This window comes from Leucoraja erinacea, chromosome 3 (genome assembly GCF_028641065.1).
Source record: "Leucoraja erinacea ecotype New England chromosome 3, Leri_hhj_1, whole genome shotgun sequence".
Lineage (NCBI taxonomy): Eukaryota > Metazoa > Chordata > Chondrichthyes > Rajiformes > Rajidae > Leucoraja > Leucoraja erinaceus.
In genome coordinates, this window is record NC_073379.1 from 22,969,676 (window position 1) to 22,995,581 (window position 25,906).

The 25,906-nt window shown below is 47.5% G+C and overlaps 1 protein-coding gene across 1 annotated transcript; it reads right to left on the minus strand.

The window, feature by feature from the left end:
* Positions 1-401: 401 nt before the first annotated feature.
* tnip2 (TNFAIP3 interacting protein 2) lies at positions 402-25,508 on the minus strand. Its single transcript, XM_055632273.1, has 6 exons — positions 24,513-25,508; positions 13,630-13,932; positions 10,245-10,325; positions 9,399-9,731; positions 4,451-4,570; positions 402-1,344 (listed from the first exon to the last, which is right to left on the minus strand). Exons 1-6 carry the CDS (start codon positions 24,891-24,893, stop codon positions 1,078-1,080), a joined length of 1,485 nt encoding a protein of 494 aa, XP_055488248.1. The 5' UTR covers positions 24,894-25,508; the 3' UTR covers positions 402-1,077.
* Between the last annotated feature and the right edge of the window lie 398 nt (positions 25,509-25,906).

Genomic DNA, 25,906 nt, shown 5'->3' on the forward strand with positions numbered 1-25,906 from the left:
TAGGGGTAATATGAGGGGGAACTTCTTTACTCAGAGAGTGTGTAATGAGCTTCCAGTGGAAGTGGTGGAGGCAGGTTCATTGGTATCATTTAAAAATAAATTGGATAGGCATATGGATGAGAAGGGAATGGAGTGTTATGGTTTGAGTGCAGGCAGGTGGGACTAAGGGAAAAAAAGTTGTTCGGCACGGACTTGTAGGGCCGAGATGGCCAGTTTCCGTGCTGTAATTATTATATGGTTATTCTCATAAGTAAACAAAAAGAGACAAAGTGCTGGATAGCGCAGTGGTAGAGTTGCTTCCTCACAGTGCCAGAGACCCAGGTTTGAACCTGACTATGGGTGCTGTCTGTACAGAGTTTGCACGTTCTCCCCGTGACCACCAAGATCTTCGGTTCCTCCAAAGATGTACAGGTTTGTAGGTTAATTTGTTCATAAGTGATTGGAGCAGAATTAGGCCAGTCGGCCTGTCACGTCTACTCTGCTATTCAATCATTGCTGATCAATCTTTCCCTCTTAACCTCATTCTCCTGCCTTCTCCCCGTAACCCCTGACACCCGCACTAAACAACAACTTGAGAGGCAACTTACACACAGAGGGTGATGGGTATATGAAACGAGCTGCCATAGGAGGCAGGCACTCAATATTTAAAAGGCATTTGGACAAGTACGTGGATAGGAAAGGTTTCGAGGGATGTGGGCCAAATGCAGATGGGACTAGTGTGGATGGGGCATGTAGGTCAGCATGGACTAGTTGGGGTGAAGGGCCTGTTTCCATGCTGTATGACTCTGTGACTCCAACTTGGGTGAATGGCTGATTGAAAGTCGGCATGGACTTGATGGGTTGAATGGACTGTTTAAAACGTTTGGTGCAAGGTGAATGAGATCTCTGGAGAACATGGCGAGGCAAAGTTTTGTGTGGGGTCCCTTCTGCTGGGCAGGTTCCCACCAGTGCCTGGTTCAAACACATTTCAACTTGCGTCCTTGCCCCCTCCCCCACCATGGGAAGCCCATGCCACGTTCCCGTGGGAGAAGGCTGGTGGAAGGTCCGTGGCCCAGGGTGTTGCGGGACGATGGAGGTTCACTGGCAGCACTCGGCGATGTGCCTCAGGCATTCCTCGCTGACCTCGTCGTTGAACAGCCTCATGCACTTGGGACACTGGAGGAGCCCCTGAGGCCTCGGCTCGGACCCCGGGCTCCTGGTGGAAGGGTCCGGCGGGCACGGGCTATCCCCAAGGTGCGGCGCCGACCATTCTGCTCCGTTACCCAACATGGGGCTCGCCGAGACCACCTCCAGCCGGCAAGCACTGGTGTTGCCATGGTGACCGGCACCAGACTCGTGGAGCTTCTGCAGGGTGAAAGAAGAGATGACCAATCAATTGAAGTTCAGACAAAATACACAACAAATGTCAAACTTCCGTAGATGCATAGTTACAATGCATTGGTGAGGCTGCATTTACAGTACTGTGGTCAGTTTCAGTCACTAGGATTTTGGAAAGATGTTGTTGTAGCTGAAGATTTATGATTTATTTGCCAGGACACGAGGGCCTGAGCTACAGGGAGAGGTAGGGCAGGCTTGGACTCTATTCCTTGGAGTGCAGGAGTATTTTGCCTGGAGTGACGGAATTGAGAACGAAGAGACATAGTCTTAAGGTGAGGGGGGAAAGATTTAATTGGAACCTATTAAATCGGTGTGTGTCTGGAACGGGCTGCTGGAGAAGGTAGTTGAGGCAGGCACTATCGAGACATTTAAGAAACATTTAGACAGGGATAGGATGGGTTTAGAGAGATATGGGCCAGATACAGGCAGGTGGGACGTGTAGAATGGGCATGTTATGTGGTGTGGGCAAACTGGGCCAAAAGGCCTGTTTCCACACTGAAGGGCTGAGATATCCGGTACTCCTCCACTTCCTTAGAAAGCTTTGGATGTTTGACATGTCCCCAATGACTCTAACATAGAAAGCATTTTACCAGAATGCATCACAGCTTGGTTTGGCAACAGCAAGACATTGCAGCGAATTGCAGACGTAGCCCAGACCATCACACAAACCAACCTCCCTTCCATTGATTCCATCTATACTTCCCGCTGCCACAGCAAGGCCACCAGCATAATCAAGGACGAGTCTCACCCTGGTGACTCCCTCTTCTCCCCACTCCCATCGGGCAAGAGGTACAGAAGTGTAAAAATTCACACTTCCAGTTTCAAGGACAGTTTTCCCCCCGCTATTATCAGGCAACTGAACCATCCTATCACCAACTAGAGAGCGGCCCTGACCTCCCATCTATCCCTTGGAGTATCTTTAATTAGACTTTACTGGACTGAAATAACTAATCCTTTTGGTAGACAAAAATGTTGGAGAAACTCAGCGGGTGAGGCAGCATCTATGGAGCGAATGAAATAGGCAACGTTTCGGGTCGAAACCCTTCTTCAGACTAAACCCTTCTTCAGGCTGTTCAGACTGAAGAAGGGTTTCGACCCGAAACGTTGCCTATTTCCTTCGCTCCATAGAAGCTGCCTCACCCACTGAGTTTCTCCAGCATTTCTGTCTACCTTCGATTTTCCAGCATCCGCAGTTCCTTCTTAAACATAAATAAATAACTAATCCCTTTATTCTGTGTCTGTACACTGTCAGCCACTGGGACTGTAATCATGTATAATCTTTTAGCGGGGCTGGATAGCACAACAAATGTTTTCCACTGTACTTTGGTACACGTGACAATAAGCTAAACTAAACACAGAGAGAGCGGTGACTCGTTGCATCGCTGCCTGATTTAGCTTCTTGATCACCCGAGAGCGAAGGAGGCGGCTGCAGAAAGTGGTGAACGCTGGCTGCCCGGTCCGTCAGAGTTACTGACCTCCCCATCATCAAAGGGATCTACAAGAAGTGCTGCCTGAAGAAGGTAACTAAGATCAAAGACCCACACCACCCTGGCCATGCTCAAATCTCTCTGCTACCATAAGGAAGAAGATCCAGGAGCTGGAAAATCGTTCCTTTCAAGTTCAAGCGCAGCTTCTTCATGTCAACCATCAGGTTCTTGAACCATCCATCAGAACCCTACCTCAGCTACAACGCACTATTGTCTTTGTTTTGGTTGCACTACGGTTTTGTACTATTATAAGTGTGCAACAACCGGATAATGGGCACTAAGACGCAAGGAATAGCCGATGCAGATGGAGTAACTCAGGCAGTGAAATAGCAGGTCAAGCAGCATCCCTGGAGAACGTCACCTATTGTGACATTTCAGGTCCGGACCCTTCTTCAGACTGGTTGCATGGGATGGGGGAGAAAGTGGAAGAGAGGAGGGGCAGGACAAAGCCTGGCAAGGGATGTGGGGGGGGGGGGGGGGGGGGGGGGGATAGGCAGATATTGGACAACGGACTGAGATGAAGTGTGTGAGGTAAGGATAGAAGGCGAATGAGGCCGGTGGAAGGGGTGAAATAGGTGTGCAAGTCCAGGTGGGGCGTGGGGAGGGGGAGAGAAGTGGCTGGGGGGTTGTTTGTAGCCTAGTTACCTAAATTTGGAGAATTGAACCTTCATGCCGTTGGGTTGTAAGCCACCCTCACCCTCACTGTTCCTCCAGTTCACGTGTGGCCTCACTCTAACAGTGGTAGTGCCCAGGACAGAACGATCAGTGAGGGATGGGAAGGGGAGTTAAAATAGTTAGCAGCCAGAAGATTCAGCAGACATTGGCAGACTGAGCACAAGTATTCGGCGAAATGGCCACCGAGTCTACGCTTGGGCTCAGCGATGTTCCCCCAGTTGGTGCATAGGGTCACTCCAGTAATGGAGGAGGCATGGTTCTTTCCTTTTGTTTGGCAAGGGAGAAGTATTGACCATATGACTGGGACAACACAACGGGGTATTTTATGTCCAGGTGAGAGGGCCAGGTTTTGACGTAGGATAGCACCGGTGACAGGGCAGCACTCTGGTGAGTATTGACCCAAAGTTGGTGCTCCACCCCCAGGGGCTTGGAGCACACTCCCCACGGTCCATAAGTCGTAGGCGCAGAATTAGGCCATTCAGCCCATCGGGTCTACTCCGCCATTCAATCATGGCTGGTCTATCTTTCACTCTCAATCCCATTTTCCTGCCTTCTCCCCCATAACCTATAACATCCTTACTAATGACAAACCTGCCAATCGCCTCCTTAAACATATCCAATGACTTGGCCTCTGCAGCTGTCTGTGACAATGCATTCCACAGATTCACCACCCTCTGGCCAAAGTGAACCCTTCTCAGCTCCTTTCTAAAGGTACATTCTTTTATTCCAAGGCAGAGACCTCTGGTCCTAGACGCTCCAACTAGTGGAAACATAACTCTCCATGTCCACTCCATCCCGGTTTTTCCCTATCCGGTAAGTTTCAATGAGGTCCCCCCCCCCCTCATCCAATCGCAGGATAGCTTGCTGCCGGGTGCCAACTAGGCCGAGCTGCGTCTCGTCGCCCGGGTTACCTGTTTCCTCGGCATCTGGAGCCCGACTCGAGCCAGTTCCTCCTCCAGCTCCTGAATCCTGCTCTGGGCACGCTCCCGGTCTTCCCGTTCCGACCTGAAGTCTTCCTTGTAGACCAACACCTGGAATGAATGAAAGACACAAAGTCTTAGACACAAGGAACTGCGGTTGCCAATTTGCAGAAAAAGACACAAAGTGCTGGAGTAAGTCAGCGGGTCAGGCAGCGTCTCACTGGAGGACATCATTCACTCAATCAATCAATCAACTCTGAGAACAGCATTGTATCCAGGTAACGGGGTGAGGCCAGTGGATGTTAGTCGAGCATGGCCCTTCAGCCCGAGTCAGCATTCTAGGCTGGGCCCATTTGGTCCACTTCCATCTAAATCCTTCCTATCTATGACCCCTACCTCATGAGGCAGCTTCCTTAAATGAAGAGTAGAAGGCAATAAAAAGATTGCTAAAGTAAGTTCATAGGTTCTAGGAGCAGAATTGGGCCATTCAGCAAATCAAGTGTACTCCATCTTTCCCTCTCAACCTCCTTCTCCTGCCTTCGCCCCATAACCCTCACTAAATCAAGAATTTGTCAATCTTCATCGTGAAAATATCAATTCCATAGATTCACCACCCCCCGACTAAAATAAATTATTTCTAAAGATACGACCTTTTATTCTGAGGCTGTGCACTCTGGTCCTAGACTCTCCCACTAGTGGAAACATCCTCTCCACATCCACTCTCTCCTGGCTTTTCACTAGTCGGTAAGTTTCAATGAGGAGTCCCCTCATCCTTCTAAACTCCAGCGAGTAGAGGCCCAGTGCAGTCAAACGATCGTCATATGTTAACCCTATCATTCCTGCGATACTAGCGAGTTAAAAACATTATCCATATTCCTTGGTGAGATTACTGCCTTCAGATTCTCATAATAACTTCAGCCCAGGGCATCACCTTGTTACTGTTTAAACCAATGCCTTATCCGTTGTCTTGGGGAGAGGTAAAAATCCCCTCGCATTAACTGACGTCGAGCAGGGAGTTTCCAACGTCCTGGTCAATATTGAGTTGTGAACACAGCCCAGTCCATCACAGACCTGCTTGCCTTCCCCATCCCTCTTGACTTCATCCACACTTCATGCATTTCAAGAAATCAACCAATATAAAGACTGCCTGTTAACACGCCACTCCCTCTTCTCCCTTTCATGTCGGGTAGAAGGTACAAAAGCTTGAAAGCACATATTAGCAGATTCGAGAAAATCTTCTTCCCTGCTGTTATCAGACTTGAATGGACCTCTCATATGCTTAATAAGAGAGCAATCAACGGGTCAGGTAGTGCCCCTGGAGAACGTGGATCGGTGATTTCTGGGGTCGGTACCCGACCCGAAATGTCACCTATCCATGTTCTCCTGAGATGCTGCCTGACGCGCTGATTCACTCCAGCACTTTGTGACTATCTTTGGTATAAACCAGCATCTGCAGTTCTTTGTTTTTACAAGAATGCTGCATGGATTAGAGGGTTTTGGCTACAGGGAGAAATTGGATAGACTTAGATAGTTTCCAATGGAACGTTGGAGTTTGAAGGGAGCCTCGATAGAAGTATGTAAAATTATGAGAGGCATAGATAAGGTAGACAGTCAGATCCTTTTTCCCCAGGGTGGAAATGTCCAACACTCGAGGGGATAACTATAAGATAAGAGGGGGAATGTTTAATGGGGATGTGCTGAACAAGCTTTTTTTTTTAACATAGAGAGTGGTGAGCACCAGGAACACTTTGCCACAGGTGGTGGTGGAGGCAAAGGTCAAGAGAGTTTTATTGTCATGTGTCCCAGATAGGACAATGAAATTCTTGATTGCTGCAGCACAACAGAATATGTCAACATAATACAGAACAGGAGATAAAAGTTCAGTGTGTCTATATACCATAGACCATATATGTACACAATAAATAAACAGATAAAGTGCAATAGACTGTTATTGTTCAGAGCTTGTTTGATATCGTATTTAGTAGCCTGATGGCTGTGGGGAAGAAGCTGTTCTTGAACCTGGATGTTCCAGATTTCAAGCTCAAGTACGATAATGGTGTTTAAGAGGTTTTTAGACATGCACATGGAAGTGCAGGGAATAGAGGGATATGTATCATATACAGGCAATGAGATCAATGTCACTCAGATGGGAGGTCAGGACTGCTCTCTAGTTGGTGATAGGATGTTCATAAGTTATAGGAACAGAATTTGACCATTCGGCCCATCAAGTCTACTCACTCATGACTGATATATCTTTCCGTCTCAAACCCATTCTCCCGCCTTCTCCCCATAACCTCTGACACCCGTACGAATCAAGAATCCGTCAATCTCTGGTTAGTTCAGTTGCTTGATAGCAGCTGGGAAGAAAGTGTCCCTGAATCTGGAGGGGTGGGTGTTTTCACACTTCTGTCCTCTTGCCTGACGAGAGTGGGGAGAAGAGGGAGTGGCCAGGGCGAGGCTGGGCCTTGGTTGCGCTGGTGGCCTTGATTAGGCAGCGTGGTGTAAATGGAAGGGACGTTGGTTTGTGTGATAGTCTGGGCTACGTCCGCAACTCTTGGATGGAACTGTTCCCAAACTAGGTGTGATGCATCTCAATAAGATGCTTTCTACAGCGCATCCGTGGAAGTTGGTGAGAGTTGTTTGGGACATGCCGAACTTCTTAAGCCTTTTGGTTGGTCCAGGCCAAGTTACTGATGATATTTATTCATAGGAACTTGAAGCTTTTGATCATCTCTACTTAGGCTACTAATGTAGATTGAGTCGCTTCCTGAAGTCTTAGTCTTGCTGATGATAAAGTCAAAGTCAAAGAGAGAGGTCGTCCTCTCTCCTCTCCTCTCCCGTCAGGCAGAAGATACAAACGCATAAAGCATGTACCACCAGATACAGGAACAGCTTTCTTGTTGTTATCAGACTCTTGAATGGACCTCTCATAAGCCGAGACAAAATTCCCCGATCTTCCTATCTACCTCATCATGTCCCTTCCCCTTTTCAGGCACCCACCAGTCTCCATGTTAAACAATTTGCCCCGCACATAGGTCAGTTTAAACTCTTCCTCTCACCTTAAAACTATACTCTCTAGTCTATGACATTTCCACCCTGGAGAAAAAGGTTCTGACTCTCTACTATATCTCCACCTCATACATTTATACACTTCCATTTCCAATTCTGACACTCCAGTGAAAACAATCCAATGTGTCCGACCTCCCCTTATAGCCGTTATCCTGGCAGCATCCTGGTAAACCTCTTCCACGTCCTCTCCAAGGCCTCCATGTCCTTCCTGTAATGGGGTGACCTAAACCTCTATCATGTCCGAGTCTCCCCTCAAACTTTGATGTTCCAGAGAAAACAATCCAAGTTTCTCCAATCTCTTTTTTATCGCTAATACGGTCTAGAAATCCAGGCAACATTATGGTGAATTCATCTACACCTTTTCCAAAGCCTTCACGTCTCTCCTGTTGCCTGAACGGGGGTCGTGGAGGAGACAGGCGCATGGCCTCACAGCACCAGAGACCCGGGTACGATCCTGACCTTAAGTAATATGTGTGTGGGAGTCCTCCCTGTGATTGCGTGGGGTTCCTCTGCTTTCCTCCCACATCCCAAAGATGTGTGGGTTTGTAGGTTAATTGGCCCCTAGTGCGGAGGGAGTGGATGTGAAAGTGGGATGACATTGAACTAATGTGAACAGGTGATTGATTGGTGGTTGGCATGGACTTGGTGGGCAGAAAGGCCTATTTCCGTGGTGTATATTCTAAACTAAACCTTCCGTCCGGGAGGTAGAGATAGCTTCTCTCACAACATCTTTCATGCTGTTAATCAGTTCCCTGAATGGACCTCTCTTGTGCTGAGGTTGGATTCCTTATCTACCTGGGGGAGAACTCTGCACTTCAAAAAAAATCTGACCCTTTGTGTGAAAAGGTTACCCATCAGATTCCTATAAAACCTATGCCCTCTGGTTCTCGATTCCCCTACTCTACGCAAGAGACTGTGTGTTTTACCCAATCTATTCCTGGATGGATTGGAAGAGGGTTGGGGAATAGCAGAGAACACTTTGTGGAGAGTATACATGGGGAGAAGGCCAAGATTGCAACAGGAAGAACTCACTCACGCAATAGGCTTGTTCTTAGAACCAAGCATCAGGCAAAGAGAGGCGATTTACTTCTGTTTTACTTATGGGACTGGGGAACTTGTCAGCACAAAAGAACATTTTCAGCCTCTGTGCATGAACCGTAATTTCGGGGACTTTGTGAATTAAGGAAGATGTTCCCAAACATTACCTCATTCATTCGTACACTCATTTTTAGTTTAGTCTAGTCTGGAAACAGGTCCTTCGGCTCACCGAGTCCGCGTAGCCCCACGGTCACCCATTCACACAGGTTCTATTTTATTCCACTTTGTCATCCACTCCCTACACACGAGGGACAATTTACTGAGGCCAATTAACCTACAAACCCACACGTCTTTGGGATGTGGGAGGAAACCGGAGCACCTGCAGGAAACCCACTCGGTCACAGGGAGAACATGCAAACTTCGTACGCTCACCACCCATGGTCAGGATCAAACCTGCATCTCTGGCGCTATGAGGCAGCAGATCTACCCCTGCGCCACTGTGCCGTCCCTTGTATTTTAGAGGCAACTGTGTGGCCAATGCTGCAAGGAGACGTAATCTGCATTAACTGAGGAGGCTACAGTTAACTAAACGCATCTACATCCTATCAGATGCATCACTCCCTGGTTTGCAGAGTTGTGGATGTAGCCCAGTCCATCACACAGACCAGACTCCCCACCACTGACTTCATCGGAAAAGCAGGGATAAAACAAATGTAAAATTAAACTTAGTAAGAATTTCCAGTCACACCACATATGACAATGACACACTTCTTCACTCGGATGTGTTTAACAGCGGAAGTTGCGGGAATCGAACCGTGACTCGCTACCGTACCTGTTGCTCCAACATCTGCACGCGCTCCCTGGTGAGCCTGCCGACGGCCTGCAGGTCGTTCAGTTGCTTGCGGAGCTGGTGGCTGACGGTCCTCTCCTTGTCCAGCCCGTCCCTGCAGCCCGCCAGGCACTGGCACTCCTTCAGCTTCTCCTCCAGCAGGCCGTTGAGCCTGGCAATCTCCTGCTGCAGCATGTCCCCGCTGGCCTGGGGGGCTCCGAACCCTGCCGGCTGCCCCAGCTGGGACCTCAGCTCCTTCAGCTCCAGGTGAAGCCTCTTCACGTGGTCCTCACGGCCGATGTCGTACTTCTGCCACTTGGTGTTCAGATCTTCCACCTGCCGATGGACCGAAGAGACAGAAAACCATCACATTAATGGGCAGCCTGTAGAGCCGAGAGCATCAGAGACACGGGTTCGATCCTGACCTGGGGTGCCACCCTCCGTGTAAATACATTGCCCTGCACATCTCCTTTAAATTTTGCCCCTCTCACCTTAAAGCTATGCCCTCTAGCATTTTATTTTTCCACCTTGTGGAAAAAGGTTCTGACTGTCTACCATGTCTATGTTTCTTATAATTTTATATTCTCCTTTCAGGTCTCCCTGCATCCTCCACGTTCCTGAGAAAATGATCCAAGTTTGCCCAAACTCTCCCTGGAGAAGTTCATAAGTCATAGGAACAGAATTAGGCTACTCGGCCCATCGAGACAGCTCCGTCATTCCAGCATGGTGGAACCATTGTTGAGCTGGAGGAAGTGGCAAGTGAGGGCAGCGATACCGCAGAGGGATTTGGGAGGAGTTTTAATGGCGGTGAGCTCCCTTCAACATGGAAGAAACACGGATCTCACTCACGTAAGTAACTTTCTGTTTCAGAACGCTGTTCTCTTCTTGAACTCTCGACAGGGCGGTCTCGGGTATATCTCCTTGTCGCAGCTATTGAGACAAAGGGAGAACTTTGGTTACAAGTTGGCATCAAAGCAGAATTGGGCCCCGAATTTTGCTCTAATGTTACCGTAGGAACTTACACACCATGACGTTATTCTGAAAGATAACCAGGAAATACCCTAAAAACTCAGCAGGTCACCAGGACGTTCAATGGTTTAGAAATGATACTTTATTTGTCACATGTGCAACTGCACAGCGAATTTATTTCTGTATATTTGCACATGCAGGCGCCGTCTTGTTCTGGCACCATTTCCAAAGTCCAGTCCACCCGTGCGCTGGGTCCACTGGAGCAGTTCCTGTTCCAGGCAAGCACCAGGCTCCTGCCTCTCTCCGTTACCCGTGAAACGACGTCCCTCTCCTCGCCCGGCCATCTTTGTGTCCTTGGGGCGCCTCCTGCAGCATTTTGAGGCACTGTAGGCCCTACCCCAGTCTGACCTCTCCAGCAGCTTCCTCCTGGTTCCATGGTGCCGAGCCTTCGGGCTGGTTCCTGGATCCAGGGCTGTTAGCTGGGCTTGTGGGCTTTGAATTTTTGGACGAGGTAAGATAGTCTGGGGCATTTTTGTTTAAAGTGTAGGAGGTTGGGGTGACCTTACTGAGGTTTACAACATCATGAGAGCCATGGATAAAATGATCGCTCACAGTCTTTTCCCCAGAATCCCCCAAGATTCAAAAACTAGAGAGCGTAGGTTTAAGGTGAGAGATTGAAGAAGGAATCTCAGGGGGCAACTTTTTCAGAGGGGAGTCTGTATCTGGAAAGATCTGCCAGAGGAAACCATACAGGCGGATGCAATTCGATTTTTAAAGACATTTAAACAAGCATATGGAGAGAATGGGTTTAGAGGGCCATGGGCCAAATGCAGGCAAATTGGACCAAACCAATATGCCAGCTTAGTTGGCATGGACAAGGTGGGCCGAAGGGCCTACATTAAAAATAAGATGATAACCAGTGAGAAGGTGGACTGTTCAATGGAATTACAGAGTTACTAAACGGGAAGACTAAAGTGTAAAGATAGTTTGAGATTAAGTAGGAGGAGATGTTGGGGCTCCTGAAGAGCATTAAGGTGGATAAATCCCCAGAACCTGATGGATCTATCCCAGGCTGTTGAGAGAAGAGATAATGGGAGTCTTGATGAAGATCTTTGCGTCTTCTCTAGCTACAGGCGAGGTCCCAGAGTACTGGACAGTAATGTTGTTACTGCTGGAGCTGAAGTTGTTCCTTTGTTTAAGAGAAGTGGAGAGAGTCCAGGGAATTACAAGCTAGTGAGCCACATGTCAACCATAGGGAAGCTATTGGAGATGATTCTTCAGGATAGGATTCACCCCCATTTGGAAGAGAATGGGTTAATTTGGGACAGTGAGCATGGATTTGTACACGCACGTCATGTGCTACTACCTTGATTGAGTTATTTTGAGGATGGTACAGAATGCAGCTGTTTGTCTCTTGACTGGCACACGAAAGCATGATCATGTTTCTCACCTTTTGGCCTCTCTCCACTGGCTGCCTATTCAGTATAGGATTCGTTTTAAAATTCTTTTATTTACTTTTAAATCCCTAAGTGGTCTTGCCCCGTCCTACCTATCTGAGCTTCTTCACCCTTATTCGCCCTCCCGCTCTCTCAGGTCAGATGATCAGCTGCTCCTTTGAGCCAAAGCCTTGTTTTGCTGTGTCGGCTGTTTGTGGAATGGAAAGCACCGTCCTTCTCTAATCAATCACCCTGAAGACATATCTATTCTCCATCAAGAGACCAGGAGAAGTTGAAAGTCCACTTGGTTTTGCTGCTTTGTTCGTATGCTGTGTTTTATGTTTTTTTTTAATTTATTGTTTGGATTTTTGTATGTAATTTATGTGCCTCGTGGTAGTTGTATGTTCTGTTGTTCTGCCTGTTTTATGATGTCTTGCTTGTTTTCTTTTTTCTGTACAGCACTTTGGTCAGCTTTGGTTGTTTTTAAGGTGCTTAACAAATAAAGTTATTATTATTATTATTATTATTTTGAGAAGGTGCCGAAGGTGATCGATGAGCAAGGAGCATCTGACCTCGTGTTTGTCGCTGTTACATTTATAACTCACTTTCTGTAGCCTTGTTCATGTTGCTGGAAAGCCCCGTCATTAAGGTCAAGACCAGGGAAGGTCAACGTACTATTTGAGGCCACCTTGATTCAGTCATTGGTTCAAAGATGGAAACACCGTGGGCCCAAGCCAGGATTTTCATCAAAAAAATCCTTGCTGAAACTTTTGCAAAGTAAACACACACACACACACACACACACACACACACAGATCGTTGAGGGGAATCTTGACTATTCAGAACTTCTAGTTGGAGGATTGAGTGAACGACACAGCTCACAAACAGACCCTTCAATCCTCTGAGTTTACGCCGACCATCGATCACTCAATCACATCCTAATGGGTCTGTCCCACTGAGGCAACTTTTTAGGGGACTGCAGGAGACTATGCGGTCGCCACATGTTCGCGGGTGGGTGCCGGGGAGTTGCCTTCATGGTCGTGAGGAGTTCCCGCATTCTGGGAACTAGTCGCGGCCTCATTATGGTCGCCACAAATATTTCAACATGACCGGTGAATTTCATTGGCTCATTGGGGAAAAAAAGGTAAGTAGTAGATTTCAGAGCCAAGGATAATCGACCAGTAATGTTCAATGTCCGCCGAGCTTCACAGCCGTGTATCTCTGGCTTCTTAAAAGTTGTCTCCACTCCTTCTCACCCCTCTCCCCCCCCCTCTTTTAAAAAGGCTTACGTGACCTTTCCCGTACACTGTGCTTTCACCGTCTTAATTACAGCGCCAACATTCCTGTTCATTGCGTCTGTATCACATTGGCTTTGCACCGTGTGAATTTCACTCGGACAGCACTCCCCCCGCTTGCCCTGTCTCCGCCTGCATAACGGGCTGGTGAAGGTGTGTGTGTGCGTGTGTGTTCCACTCTGATGGTCGTCGTTCCAGTCATCGGTTTTTCAGGTGACTGCCGGCAACTTAACAGTTGCCTGAAAAATCGCCCAAGTGGGACAGGCCCATCACTCCATCTCTCTGTCACTCCCTCCATAACACTGCCACACCACCTTACACTCTCCCCATCACTCTCTCACCATCTCCATCACTCCCTCACCCATTCACCCCCTCCATCTCCATCCTTCCCTTCCCCCTCCATCACTCACCACCTCCATCACAGTCCCACCCCCTTCCTCCCCCACCTCCACCCTCACACCCCCCTTGCCCCCTCCCTCCTCCCCCTTGCACCATCACCCCCTCCTCCTCCTTTGCCCCCCTCGCCCCCATCACCTCAGTGACCCTGTCGGTGGGCCCTGCTTGCTCCGTGTCACTGGGCCGCTCTCTCTGCCGCTCCAGCTGCTGTGCCAGCTGCTGACACATGTTGGCAGTGCCAGCCAGACGCAGCTGTAGCTGCTCGCTCTGCTCCGCCAGGGATCGGCACCACACCTCCCGCATGGCCTGCTGCCGCTCCTGCTCCTGCAGCGCCCGCCGCAGACCCGCTATCTCAGCATCCTTCTCATACGGAGACCGGCCCAGCATCTGCTCCACCCGCTGCTGCTCCTCCCTCAGCAGCCGCTGAGCCTCACGCAGTTCCTGGGGGACACACACACACATAGACCCGTCAATGGCCTCCAACCTCAGTCTCTGCGGTTAATGAACAAAGCCTCGAGTCCCAGGGTCAGGGAGACTCAGCGTGAATCTCAGAATCAGATTCGGGGACACAAGGAGTGAGGGAGAGAGAGAGAAAGTCACAGAATCACAAAGAGAGAGGCACAGTCTCAGGGAGATGGGGAGAGAGAGAGAGAGAGAGAGGAAGGAACACAGGTTGAGGTACCGTCTCCGGGCAAGTCTAGGGCAAGGGCATCACAGAGATACACACAGAGTCACAGAAATACACACACAATCCCCTCGGCCCAACTCAATCAACATGTCCCATCTACACTGGTCCTACCTGCCTGCATTTGGCCCATATCCTTACAAACCTATCCGATCCATTTACCTGTCCAAATGTCTTTTAATTGTCACAGTGCCTGCCCCAACCACCTACTCCACCAGCTCATTCCATATACCAACCATCTCCGGTTCCTATTAAATCTTTCCCCTCTCACCTGAAACCCATGTCATGTGGTTCTTAATTAGCCTACCCTGGGTAAAACATGATGTGTGTTCATCATATCTATTCCCCTCTATATGATCACCCCTCAGCCTCCTGCACTCAAAGGAATAAAGTGCCTGCCCAACCTCTCCCTGTAGCTCAGACCCTCAAATCCTGGCAAAGTCTTTGTGAAATTTCTCTACACCCTTTCCAGCTTAACAACATCCTTCCTATAGCAGTGTGAGCAAAACTGAACACAATACTCCAAATGTGACCTCACCTATGTCCTGTACAAATGTATCATAACATCCCAACTTCTGTACTCAATTCCCTGAAAGCCAATGTACCGAACGCCTTCTTGGCCAACCTGTCTTCTCTGCACTCTTTCCAGCTTCCTCCAGCACTTTGTTTTGGGCTCAGGATTCCAGCATCTGCAGTTCCTGGTGTCACCAGGGAGAACTCCTGAGGTCCTCCTCAACTAGTAACCCTAAGCTGCTTCTTGCTCTGTTCTCCCTGGAGCCTGGAACTAAGTCAGAACATCTAAGTCAGAGCAAGCTAGGACTCAATTCTCCGTAGCACAAGAGGATGAGGGATGATGTTATAGATCTGTACAAAATCATGAGAGGAATAGATTGGGTAAATGCCCAGAGTTGGAGAATCGAGAACCAGAATTGGGCGAAAAGAGAAGATTTAACAGGAACCTAAGGGGCAACTTTTTTTTTTTTTTTTTACACAAAAGGTGGTGGGTGTATGGACCAAGCTGCTGGAGAATGTAGTTGAGACAGGTACTATCACAATGTTTAAGAAGCATTTAGACAGGAATATGGATAGGATAGGATTAGAGGGATATGGGCCAAATCAGGCAGGTGGGACCAGTGTGGATGGGGCACGTTGGTAGGAGCAGGCAAGTTGTTTCCACGCTATAAGACTCTACCTGACAATCAGCTGTCGCTGTCTTCACTCACAATGACATTTCCAACATTACCACAGGCACGGCATTTCATAAGAACCTCACGGCGACAGCCGCACCATGGGATGCCTGAGGTTTTGAAGGTGCTCTTCAAATGCAAATTCAGTGAGAAAAGCCAAGAGCTCTGGGAGCGTGGCTGGGGGAAGTGCGTTGTCATGATGCCTTGTGGCATTAGTGGTCAGAGTGTGGCATTAGTGGAGCATCAAGGAATTATAATTGGATGATTACCAGAAAGCAAGTGCACCTCACTAAATTAATCAGCAGCTCAAATGGCCTGAATATCATTCACCCTTGGGTAAATAGAGCATAGAATATTGAACAGGACAGCACAGGAGCTGGCCCTTCAGCCCACAATGTCTGTACTGAACAGGACGGCAACTTCAACTAATCGCATCTGCCTGCAAGTAATCCATGTGGTGTCATAGACATAGAGTGATACTGTGTAGAAAGGCCCTTCAGCCCAACTTGCCCACACTGGCCAACATGTCCCAGCTACATTAGTCCCACCTGCTTGCTCATGGTCCATATCCCTCAAAACTTGTCCTTTCCATGTACCTGTCTAACTGTTTCTTAAACGTTGGGATCATCCCAACCTCAACTACCTCCTCTGCCAGCTTGTTCCATACACCCACCACCCTTTGTGTGAAAAAGCTACCCCTCAGATTCCTATTAAGTTTTCTCCCTTTCACCTTGAACCTATGTCCTCGGGTCTTCAGTTCCCTTGCTCTGGGCAAGAGATTCTGTGCATCTTCCCAATCTATTCTCTAATGATTTTATACACCCTCTATAAGATCACCCTTCATCCTCCTGCGCTCCAAGGAATAGAGACCCAGCCTACTCAACCTCTCCCTATAGCTCAGACCTTCTAGTCCTGGCAACATCTTCGTAAATCTTGTTGAATGCCTTACTGAAATCCACGTCCACAGCATCTACAGCTCTGCCCTCATCGACCTTTTTGATTACGTCTTAAAAAAACTCAATCAGATTTGTGAGACAAGACCTCCCATGTACAAAACCATGCTGACTATCCCTAATCAGCCCTTGCCCATCCAAACGGCTGTATAACCTGTCCATCAGAATATTGTCTGGTAACTTTCCACCCACAGATGTTAAGCTCACCGGCCTATAGTTCCCAGCATTTTTCCTGCAGCCCTTCTTGAATAGAGACACAACATTTTCCACCCTCCAGTTTTCCGGCACCTCTCCTGTGTTTAAGGACGACTCGTAAATTTCAACCAGGGCTCCCGCAATTTCCTCTCTATTTCCACCATTCTCTGTATATTGAAGTGCTTATCTAAAAGCCCCATAAATGCCCCTATTGTGGCTGCCTTCACTGCTACCTCTGGCAGGCTCAAATCACTCTCTGCGTAAAAAAAACATTCCCCCACACATCTCCTTTAAACTTTACCCGTTTTACCTTAAAGTTCTGCCCTCTTGTCTTTGACATTGCCACTCTGAAGGGGAGTCTTTGAAGATAGTCTACCCTATCTTTACTCTTTTAGACTTCAGAGGCATAGTGTGGATTCAGGCCCTTTGTCCTGTCCAGAGGTCACCCCGCACACTAGCACTATCCTACACACTCAGGACAATTTCACGTACAAACCTGTATGTCTATGGTGTGTGGGAGGAAACCGGAGCATACTGAAAAAAAACCCCATGTGCATAGTTTGTGGAATTCTCTGCCTCAGAGGGCGGTGGAGGCCGGTTCTCTGGGTGCTTTCAAGAGAGAGCTAGATAGGGCTCTTAAAAATAGCGGAGTCAGGGGATATGGGGAGAAGGCAGGAACGGGGTACTGATTGGGGATGATCAGCCATGATCACATTGAATGGCTCGAAGGGCCAAATGGCCTACTCCTGCACCTATTGTCTATTGTCACTGGGAGAACGTACAAATTCCGTACAGACAGCACCCATTGTCAGGATCGAACCTGGTTCTCAGGCACAGTAAGGCAGCAACTCTATCGCTGTGCCACCCATAATGTATGGCTCCAATAATTCTATACTTCTATCAGGTCTCCCCTCAGCCTTCGACATTCCTGAGGAACCAATCCATGCAAGTTTGTCCAACATCTACTTACACCAAATACTCTCTAATCCAGGCAGCATTTTGTACCACAGCTGCCGGATACTTTACCTTTGGTTCAATTCTACAATGTTCTTTTCTCCCTCCGCAAATCAAAGATCATTCCTTTACCCCAACTGGATTATGTTCCCCACAAATGCAAAATCTTTAGAATTGAGCACAGGTTTGGTTGTGTAGATGAAGCAACAACTTCAGGAGGCTAAGGGGTGATCTTATAGAGGTGCAGGTGTCTTATATAGTTGTCTTATAAAGGCCAGCATAGTGGCACAATGGCAGAGTTGCTGCCTTACAGCACCAGAGACCCAGGTTCAATCCTGACTACGGGTGCTGTCTGTACAGTTTGTACGTTCTCCCCATGACCTGTGAGTTTTCTCCTGGTGCTCCGGTTTCCTCCCACACTCCAAAGGCAGACAGATTTGCAGGTTAATTGGCTTCAGTAAAATTATCCCTAGTGTGTAGTATAGTGCTCGTATGTAGCAGGAATAGCAAGATGGATTCAACAGTGGCTGAATGGGAGAAGCCAGAGGGTAATGGTGGATGGCTGTTTATCGGGTTGGAGGCAGGTGACTAGTGGGGTGCCTCGGGGATCTGTGTTGGGTCCTTTGTTGTTTATCATGTACATCAATGATCTGGATGAAGGTGTGGTAAATTGGATTAGTAAGTATGCAGATGATACCAAGATAGGGGGTGTTGTGGATAATGAAGAGGATTTCCAAAGTCTACAGAGTGATTTAGGCCATTTGGAAAAATGGGCTGAAAGATGGCAGATGGAGTTTAATGCTGATAAATGTGAGGTGCTACACCTTGGCAGGACAAATCAAAATAGGACGTACATGGTAAATGGTAGGGAATTGAAGAATACAGTTGAACAGAGGGATCTGGGTTTAACCGTGCATAGTTCCTTGAAGGTGGAATCTCATATAGATAGGGTGGTAAAGAAAGCTTTTGGTATGCTAGCCTTTATAAATCAGAGCATTGAGTATAGAAGCTGTGATGTAATGTTAAAATTGTACAAGGCATTGGTGAGACCAAATCTGGAGTATGGTGTACAATTTTGGTCGCCCAATTATAGGAAGGATGTCAACAAAATAGAGAGAGTACAGAGGAGATTTACTAGAATGTTGCCTGGGTTTCAACAACTAAGTTACAGAGATAGGTTGAATAAGTTAGGTCTTTATTCTCTGGAGCGCAGAAGGTTAAGGGGGGACTTGATAGAGGTCTTTAAAATGATGAGAGGGATAGACAGAGTTGATGTGGACAAGCTTTTCCCTTTGAGAATAGGGAAGATTCAAACAAGAGGACATGACTTCAGAATTAAGGGACAGAAGTTTAGGGGTAATATGAGGGGGAACTTCTTTACTCAGAGAGTGTGGAATGAGCTTCCAGTGGAAGTGGTGGAGGCAGGTTCATTGGTATCATTTAAAAATAAATTGGATAGGCATATGGATGAGAAGGGAATGGAGGGTTATGGTATGAGTGCAGGCAGGTGGGACTAAGGGGAAAAAAATTTGTTCGGCACGGACTTGTAGGGCCGAGATGGCCTGTTTCCGTGCTGTAATTGTTATATGGTTATATGTGGGGTGATCGCTGGTCGGCGTGGGTCCAAGGGCCTGTTTCCATGCTGTACTCACAGTGGTAAAAACCAAAGATCATAAACAGATTAATCACTGAAAAATCCCTCCATAATTTGCAGGGAGAATTACTGAGATGTTGTTAAATGGAAAGCCACAGAGTCATAAAGCACGGAAATAGGCCCTTTGGCCCAACTTGCAAATGCCGACACACATGCTCCATCAAGGCAATCCCACCTGGCCACATTTGACCCATATTCCTCTTATCCTTTCCTATCCACACACCTGTCCAAATGTCTTTTTAATGTTGTTATAATACCTGCCTCAATTGTCTCCACTTGTCTCCAGCTTGTTCCATTTACCCACCACCGCCTTCCCATAGGTTCCTATTACATATTTTCCCTCTCACCTTAAACCTACCCTCGGGTTCTTGATTCCTCTACTCTGGGTAAAAGACTGTGCATTCTCCCTGTCAATGACTATGATCTTACATGCCTCTATAAGATCACCCCTCATCCACCTGCACCCCAAGGAATAAAGTCCGAGCCTGCCCAACCTTTCCCTATAGCTCAGGCGCTCAAGTCTGGTAACGGTCCTGGTAACATCCTCGTAAAAGATGAATAAAAATGAGAGGGTGAAAGTGTAAAGCTATAGACAAGGAAACAGCATTAACATTAGTGTGTACCCTCAGAAAAAAAGTTCAGAGGGATATGGAGAGGGGTGGAACTAGTGCAGTTGGGGCATCTTTTCGGCATGGGTAAATGTAAAGAACACTCCAAAGGGAGTGTTCCTGTGGTGTAGGATTCCATGATTATAACCAGAGGACGTAGGTTTAAGGGTTATTTGCCTCATGGGACGATCTTGAATGGGCATCTTGGTCGGCATGGATGAGTTGGGACCAAGACTCTGTCCGTCAGCTTGAATTAAAATGAAAAGGACTGCATTCCTACAGTGATTTAATCATCCTTCTCAGAGTGGGTGGCAGTGACCCGGGATCAATCACAGTGTTGCTGTATTACAGTGCCAGAGACCCGGGATCAATCCTGACCTCAGGCACTGTCTGTACGGAGTTTGCACGTTCTCCTTCCACATTCCGAAGACGTGCAGGTTTGTAGGTTAATTGGTTTCTGTAAATTGTCCCCAGTGTGTCAGATGGAACTAGTGCACTGGTAATCATTGGTCGGTGTGGACTAAATGGGCCAGAGGGGCTTTTTCTACACTATCTCTAAACTAAACTTTGTACCGAGATACAGTGGAAAAACGTTGTTTTGTGTACTATCCAGGCAAAAGATGCCATACATGAGTACAATAGGTAGTGCAAAGAGGATATGCATAGAGTTAATATATAGTGTTACAGCTACAGAGAAATTGTATGGGTGATCGCTGGTCAGCATGGACTCGGTGGGCTGAAGGGCCTGTTTCCACGATGTTTCTCTAAACTAAACATCCCAAATGCCTGCACAGCCATTGGTGTGTTTGTGAAGAATAAATGTTGTGTTGATGTGGTAAGTTATGCCACAGTGGTTCAACATGTACGCAGTTAAGCTCCCACAGAGAGCAATGAGTGGGGCAAAAGGGAGATAGCCTCCTTGCTCAAACTGGGCATCAGGACCCATCTCCCTTGATCGTGCATCTCACCCAAAATGATTAGCTGAGCTTAATTTAGAGATACATTGTGGAAACAGGCCCTTCGGCCCACCTGGTCTGTGCCGACCAGCAATCGCCCCATACACTAGCAGTATCCTACACACTAGGGACAATTTACAAATTACAGAAGCCAATTAACCTACAAACCTGTACCTCTTTTTGAGGTGTGGGAGGAAACTGGAGCACCCGGAGAAAACCTACCTGGTCTCGGAGAGAACGTACAAACTCTGTACAGACAGCACCCGTAGTCAGGATTGAAAACCGGGTCTCTGGCGCTGCAAGGCAGTAACTCTATCGCTGCGCCACCGTGCCGCCCACAAGGCCATTTGGCCCACCGAGTCTGTACTAACAATGAAGAGCAATCTATTTGGGCGGCACAGTGATGCAGCCGGTCGAGTTGAGGCCTCACAGCGCCAGAGACCCGGGTTGGATCCTGGCCTCGGCTGCTGCAAGTTCTCCCTGTGACGACGTGGGATTTCCTCCCGCTTCCCATAAATGTGCCGGTTTGTTGGTTAATCGTTCTCTGTAATATTGATTCTTGGTGTGGAGGGAGAGGGAGGAAAAGTGGGACAACATAGAACTAATGTGAACAGGATGGTCAGCATTGACTCGGTGGGACGAAGGGACCGTTTCCATGCTGCATCCCTAAACTAAATGGTCCCATTTATTTTTCCAGTGGTCAAGTGAGGTTAGAGGGCACAGGATTAAGGTGAGAGGGGACAGATTTAAGAGGGACCTCAGGGGCAACCTTTTCACTGAGAAGGTAGTTAGTTGTATGTGGTACGGAATGCCAGAGGAAGCTGCAGAAATTGGTACCATTACAACTTTTAAAAGATATTTAGACAGATTTATGGATAGGAAGGGCTGAGATGGCTATGGGCCAAATAGGACTAGCCCAGTATGCCAACTTGGTCAGCATGGTCAAGATGGACCGAAAGGACTGATCCCAGGCTGTACTGCTCTAAGTCACCATCCAATGTCCTTTCCCCAGGTAGGACAGAATCTGTTCCCACCTCTGAGTCTGAAGCAGGGACCGACCCAAAACGTCACCCATCCTTTTTCTCCAGGGATGCTGCACGACCCGCTGAGTTACTCCAGCACTTTGTGACTATCTCTAGTAGAGACGGCTGGTTTACCTACTACCACTCACTGCATTTAAACAATCTTTCTCCACACTTCCTTCACTCAGTGGTCACCAGTTATTAGTGAAGTAATTCACCAGGCACAGACATGACTCTCCACGTCACCTTCTGATCACCCTCTCCTTCCCGCACTCTCATGAATTATGAAACAGGTGTCCTTCCCAGATAGTTCTTAATGACCCAGGTGGCTTTCCATATCACTGCCTCGGCAAGGCCACCAGCATAATCAAAGACCAGTCTCTTCTCCAAATGTGACATCTCAAATTTTGCAGATGACACAAAGCTGGGTGGCAGTGTGAGCAGCGAGGAAGATGCTATGAGGCTGCAGAGTGACTTGGATAGGTTGGGTGAGTGGGCAGATCCATGGCAGATGCAGTATAATGTGGATAAATGTGAGGTTATCCACTGTGGTGGCAAGAACATGAAGGCAGATTATTATCTGAATGGTGTCAAGTTGGGAAAAGGGGAGGTGCAACAAGACCTGGGTGGCCTTGTACATCAGTCACTGAAAGTAAGCATGCAGGTACAGTAGGCAGTTAAGAAAGCAAATGGCATGTTGGCCTTCATAGCGAGAAGGTTTGAGTATAGGAGCAAACAGGTCCTACTGCAGTTGTACAGGGCCTTGGTGAGACCACACGTGGAGTATTATGTGCAGTTTTTGGTCTCCTAATTTGAGGAAGGACATTTTTGCTATTGAGGGAGTGCAACATAGGTTCTCCTTGTTAATTCCCGGGATGACAGGACTGACATATGATGAAAGGATCGACTGGGATTATAATCACTGGAATTTAGATGGGTGAGAGGGGATTTTATAGAAACATATAAAATTCTTAAGGGATTGGACAGGCTAGATGCAGGAAAAATGTTCCAGATGTTGGGGGAGTCCAGAACCGGGGGCCACAGTTTAAGAATAAGATGTAGGCCATTTAGGACTGAGATGTAGAAAAACATTTTCAACCAGAGAGTTGTGAATCTGTGAAATTCTCTGCCACAGAAGACAGTGGAGGCTAATTCACTGGATGTTTTCAAGGGAGAGTTAGATACTGTACCGTATATCTCTTAGATCTAACGGAATCAAGGGATATGGAGAGAAAGCAGGAATGGGGTACTGATTTTCGATGATCAGCCATGATCATATTGAAAGGCTGTGCTGGCTTGAAGGGCCGAATGGCCTACTCCTGCACCTATTTTCTATGTTTCTATGTTATCCATGTACCTGTATACATGTTTCTTAAATGTTGCGATAGTACTTATATTTAATCAGACTTTATTGAACTTATCTTGCACTAAACATTATTCTCTTTATTCTGTATCTGTGCACTGTGAATGTCATAATGTATAGGGTGATTTCACGAAAGGTCACTGGAGCGTAGATCGCGTTTGATCGCGATGAATTATCTCATTTGCTCGCTGAATTTCATCAAAAGTAAGTCAATAATGCCTTACTTTTGATGAAATTCAGCGAGCAAACGCGATAATTCCCGATATTTTGGACCTTTAAATCTCCACGGCAAATGTCTGCTGTTCACTTCCGCTGGATTGGCACCTTCAGCTCCCTCTTTAATTTACCTTAGTTTCTATCTATTTTTTTAACTGTAAATCTAGGTAGCTGTGCCTCACGGTCACCCAGACTGGCACAATAAATTGCAGATCAAAACCTGGCCGTTTTCTATGTTTTTAATGGGTGGGAAAGTGCGTGTTTTCCCATCCACTAACATGTACCGGATGTCTAGCATGTCCTCCACTTGAGATTTTCGGTCACGTGGGTGCGGATCTACGCTCCAGTGACCTTTCGTGAAATCACCCTATAGTCTTTCCGCTGACTGGTTAGCATGCAACAAAATGTTTTTATTGTACCTTAATATACGTGACAATAAACTAAACTAACAGCATCAGGACTTAATTAATTCCTTGTTCAAAGTTCCCCTTCTGCCGTAGTGGGAGATGATGTCAGGGACCAGTGGCCTGGTACTCTGGGTGTGTTCCCAGCCCAGAAACACCACCAGTGTGCATGTTTCCAATGTGGCCTCCCGTACATCGACAAGATCAAGTGTAGACTCAGCAATCGTTTCTCCAAACACTCATGCTCAGTCTGCCAAGGCCAACTCATTCTCCTGCTTGCTAACTATTGTAACTCCTCTTCCCAGGAGAGGGGGTTATAGGCAGGTGGTTGGACAAAGGCCAGAGATGATAGGACCAAAGATGTGAGATAAGTACAATTTGTCAAGCCAGAGGAAGGAATGACGGGGAGGAATATGTATGCGAGCAGGCAGGGTTGGGGAGAAGAGGTTGCTTGTAGATTAGTAGTTACCTAAAATTGGAGAATTCCTTGCATCTATAATCTACCTCTCGCTAACTCTGTCAGAAGACATAGGTTTAGATGGGGCAACGATTTAATAGGAACTCGAGGGCTAACATTTTTTACACAAAGGGTTTTGGGTGCATGGATCGAGATGCCGGAGGAGGTATTTCAGGTGGGGCCTATCGCAACGTTTAAGAAACAATTAGACAGATACATGGATAGGACGGGTTTGGGGGGGGACACATGGGGACAAACGTAGGCAGGTGGGACATGTTGATCGGTGTGGGCAGGTTTCCACGTTGTATAACTCTATGTGCCCCCGTTCAGTGCAGACCTGGACTCCAGTCCGGCCTTTGGGACTCACCTGATTGAGCCGCTCCTGCTCTCTCTGGCAGTCCTGGGCCGAGTCGGCCTGCTCCTTCTTGGCCCTGTCGATCTCCTGCAGCAGACCGTCCAGCAGCGACGGCGCGACGCCGGGCTGCGGCTCCCGGCCCAAGAGCAAGGAGCTGCTCTGGTAAGCGGCCAGGCGAGTTTGTAACTCCTGGAGCCGAGCCTCCTTCATCGCCAGCTGCTCGCCCAAGCGGCGCACCTCCTGCCTGGCTTCGTGGTAGAAAGTGCCGACGGTGGAACAACTCTTCAACTTGCTCTTCAGCGACCAGTTCTCCTTCTGCAACTTATCCACCAGCTCCTGGAACTGCCCGAAACTCGCCATCAGTCTGTGCTCGCCGTCATTATCGACAGACATTGTGCAGGCAGAAGTCAAAGCCAAAAGAAAAATCCAAAGTCCCCAATAAAATAAAAGCAGCGAAACAAAAATGCCTGTTAAAAGTCGAGCAATAATGTCTCCGATTAAGACATGGTTAAACTATCAAAATAAATGGAATGTTGCCTGTTGAATACACTGAACCAAAAAGTATCTAAATCTTGATACATTTTACAGAAGTAACAAATGTCTAGAGAAAAAAAAAGTAACCAAGCCCTCGATCTTTATCTTGTTAAAATAATAAATAAAACCCTTGTGGCTAAATACTGGTTCTAGGAGCCTGATTGAAGAATTGACACAGGCAGTGAATGGGAAGATTGTTCCTGAGCAGCCACTGAATACCTTCCATCCCGTCGCCTCCGTGTCATTTCAGAATCCACCGCGCCGGGGATTTCCTCTCTGGGAATCCCCCCCCCTCTCCGGATTTTTCGCGGACTTTTTTTAGTTTTACCTTCTCCGGCTCACGGAGAACATCGCTCCGCTCACTCGCACGTGTCTGGTTTGTCCCAAGAAAACAAAATCTCCAACCGTGTTTCCATATGAAGAATTAAAGGCGTCAGCTTTGTCAAAGTCGCTACTGGAAGGAAGTTACACGATTTTTGTGGACGCTGCGAGTGACGTTCAGACGCTTCCTTTCCTGCCCAACATGTCATGTTTACGCCGTTGTAGCAAGCAAGCCTTTCCAATCATCGACCTTTCCATCAGTTATGAGCTAAGATATTGGTTTGCGCAGTTCATTGTCTGCGGCTGGCTATCTTGGCGTCGTGTCAATATCTAAACAGCAATATCTTGTCCACATATAGTCAATATCTTATCAATATCAAGTGAAGATCTTGTCAAGATCAATACTCATCAACACCAATATCGTCAATATATTGTCTATTAATATCTTAATATCCCACTCTCAATGTCATAGAAACATAGAAATTAGGTGCAGGAGTAGGCCATTCGGCCCTTCGAGCCTGCACCGCCATTCAATATGATCATGGCTGATC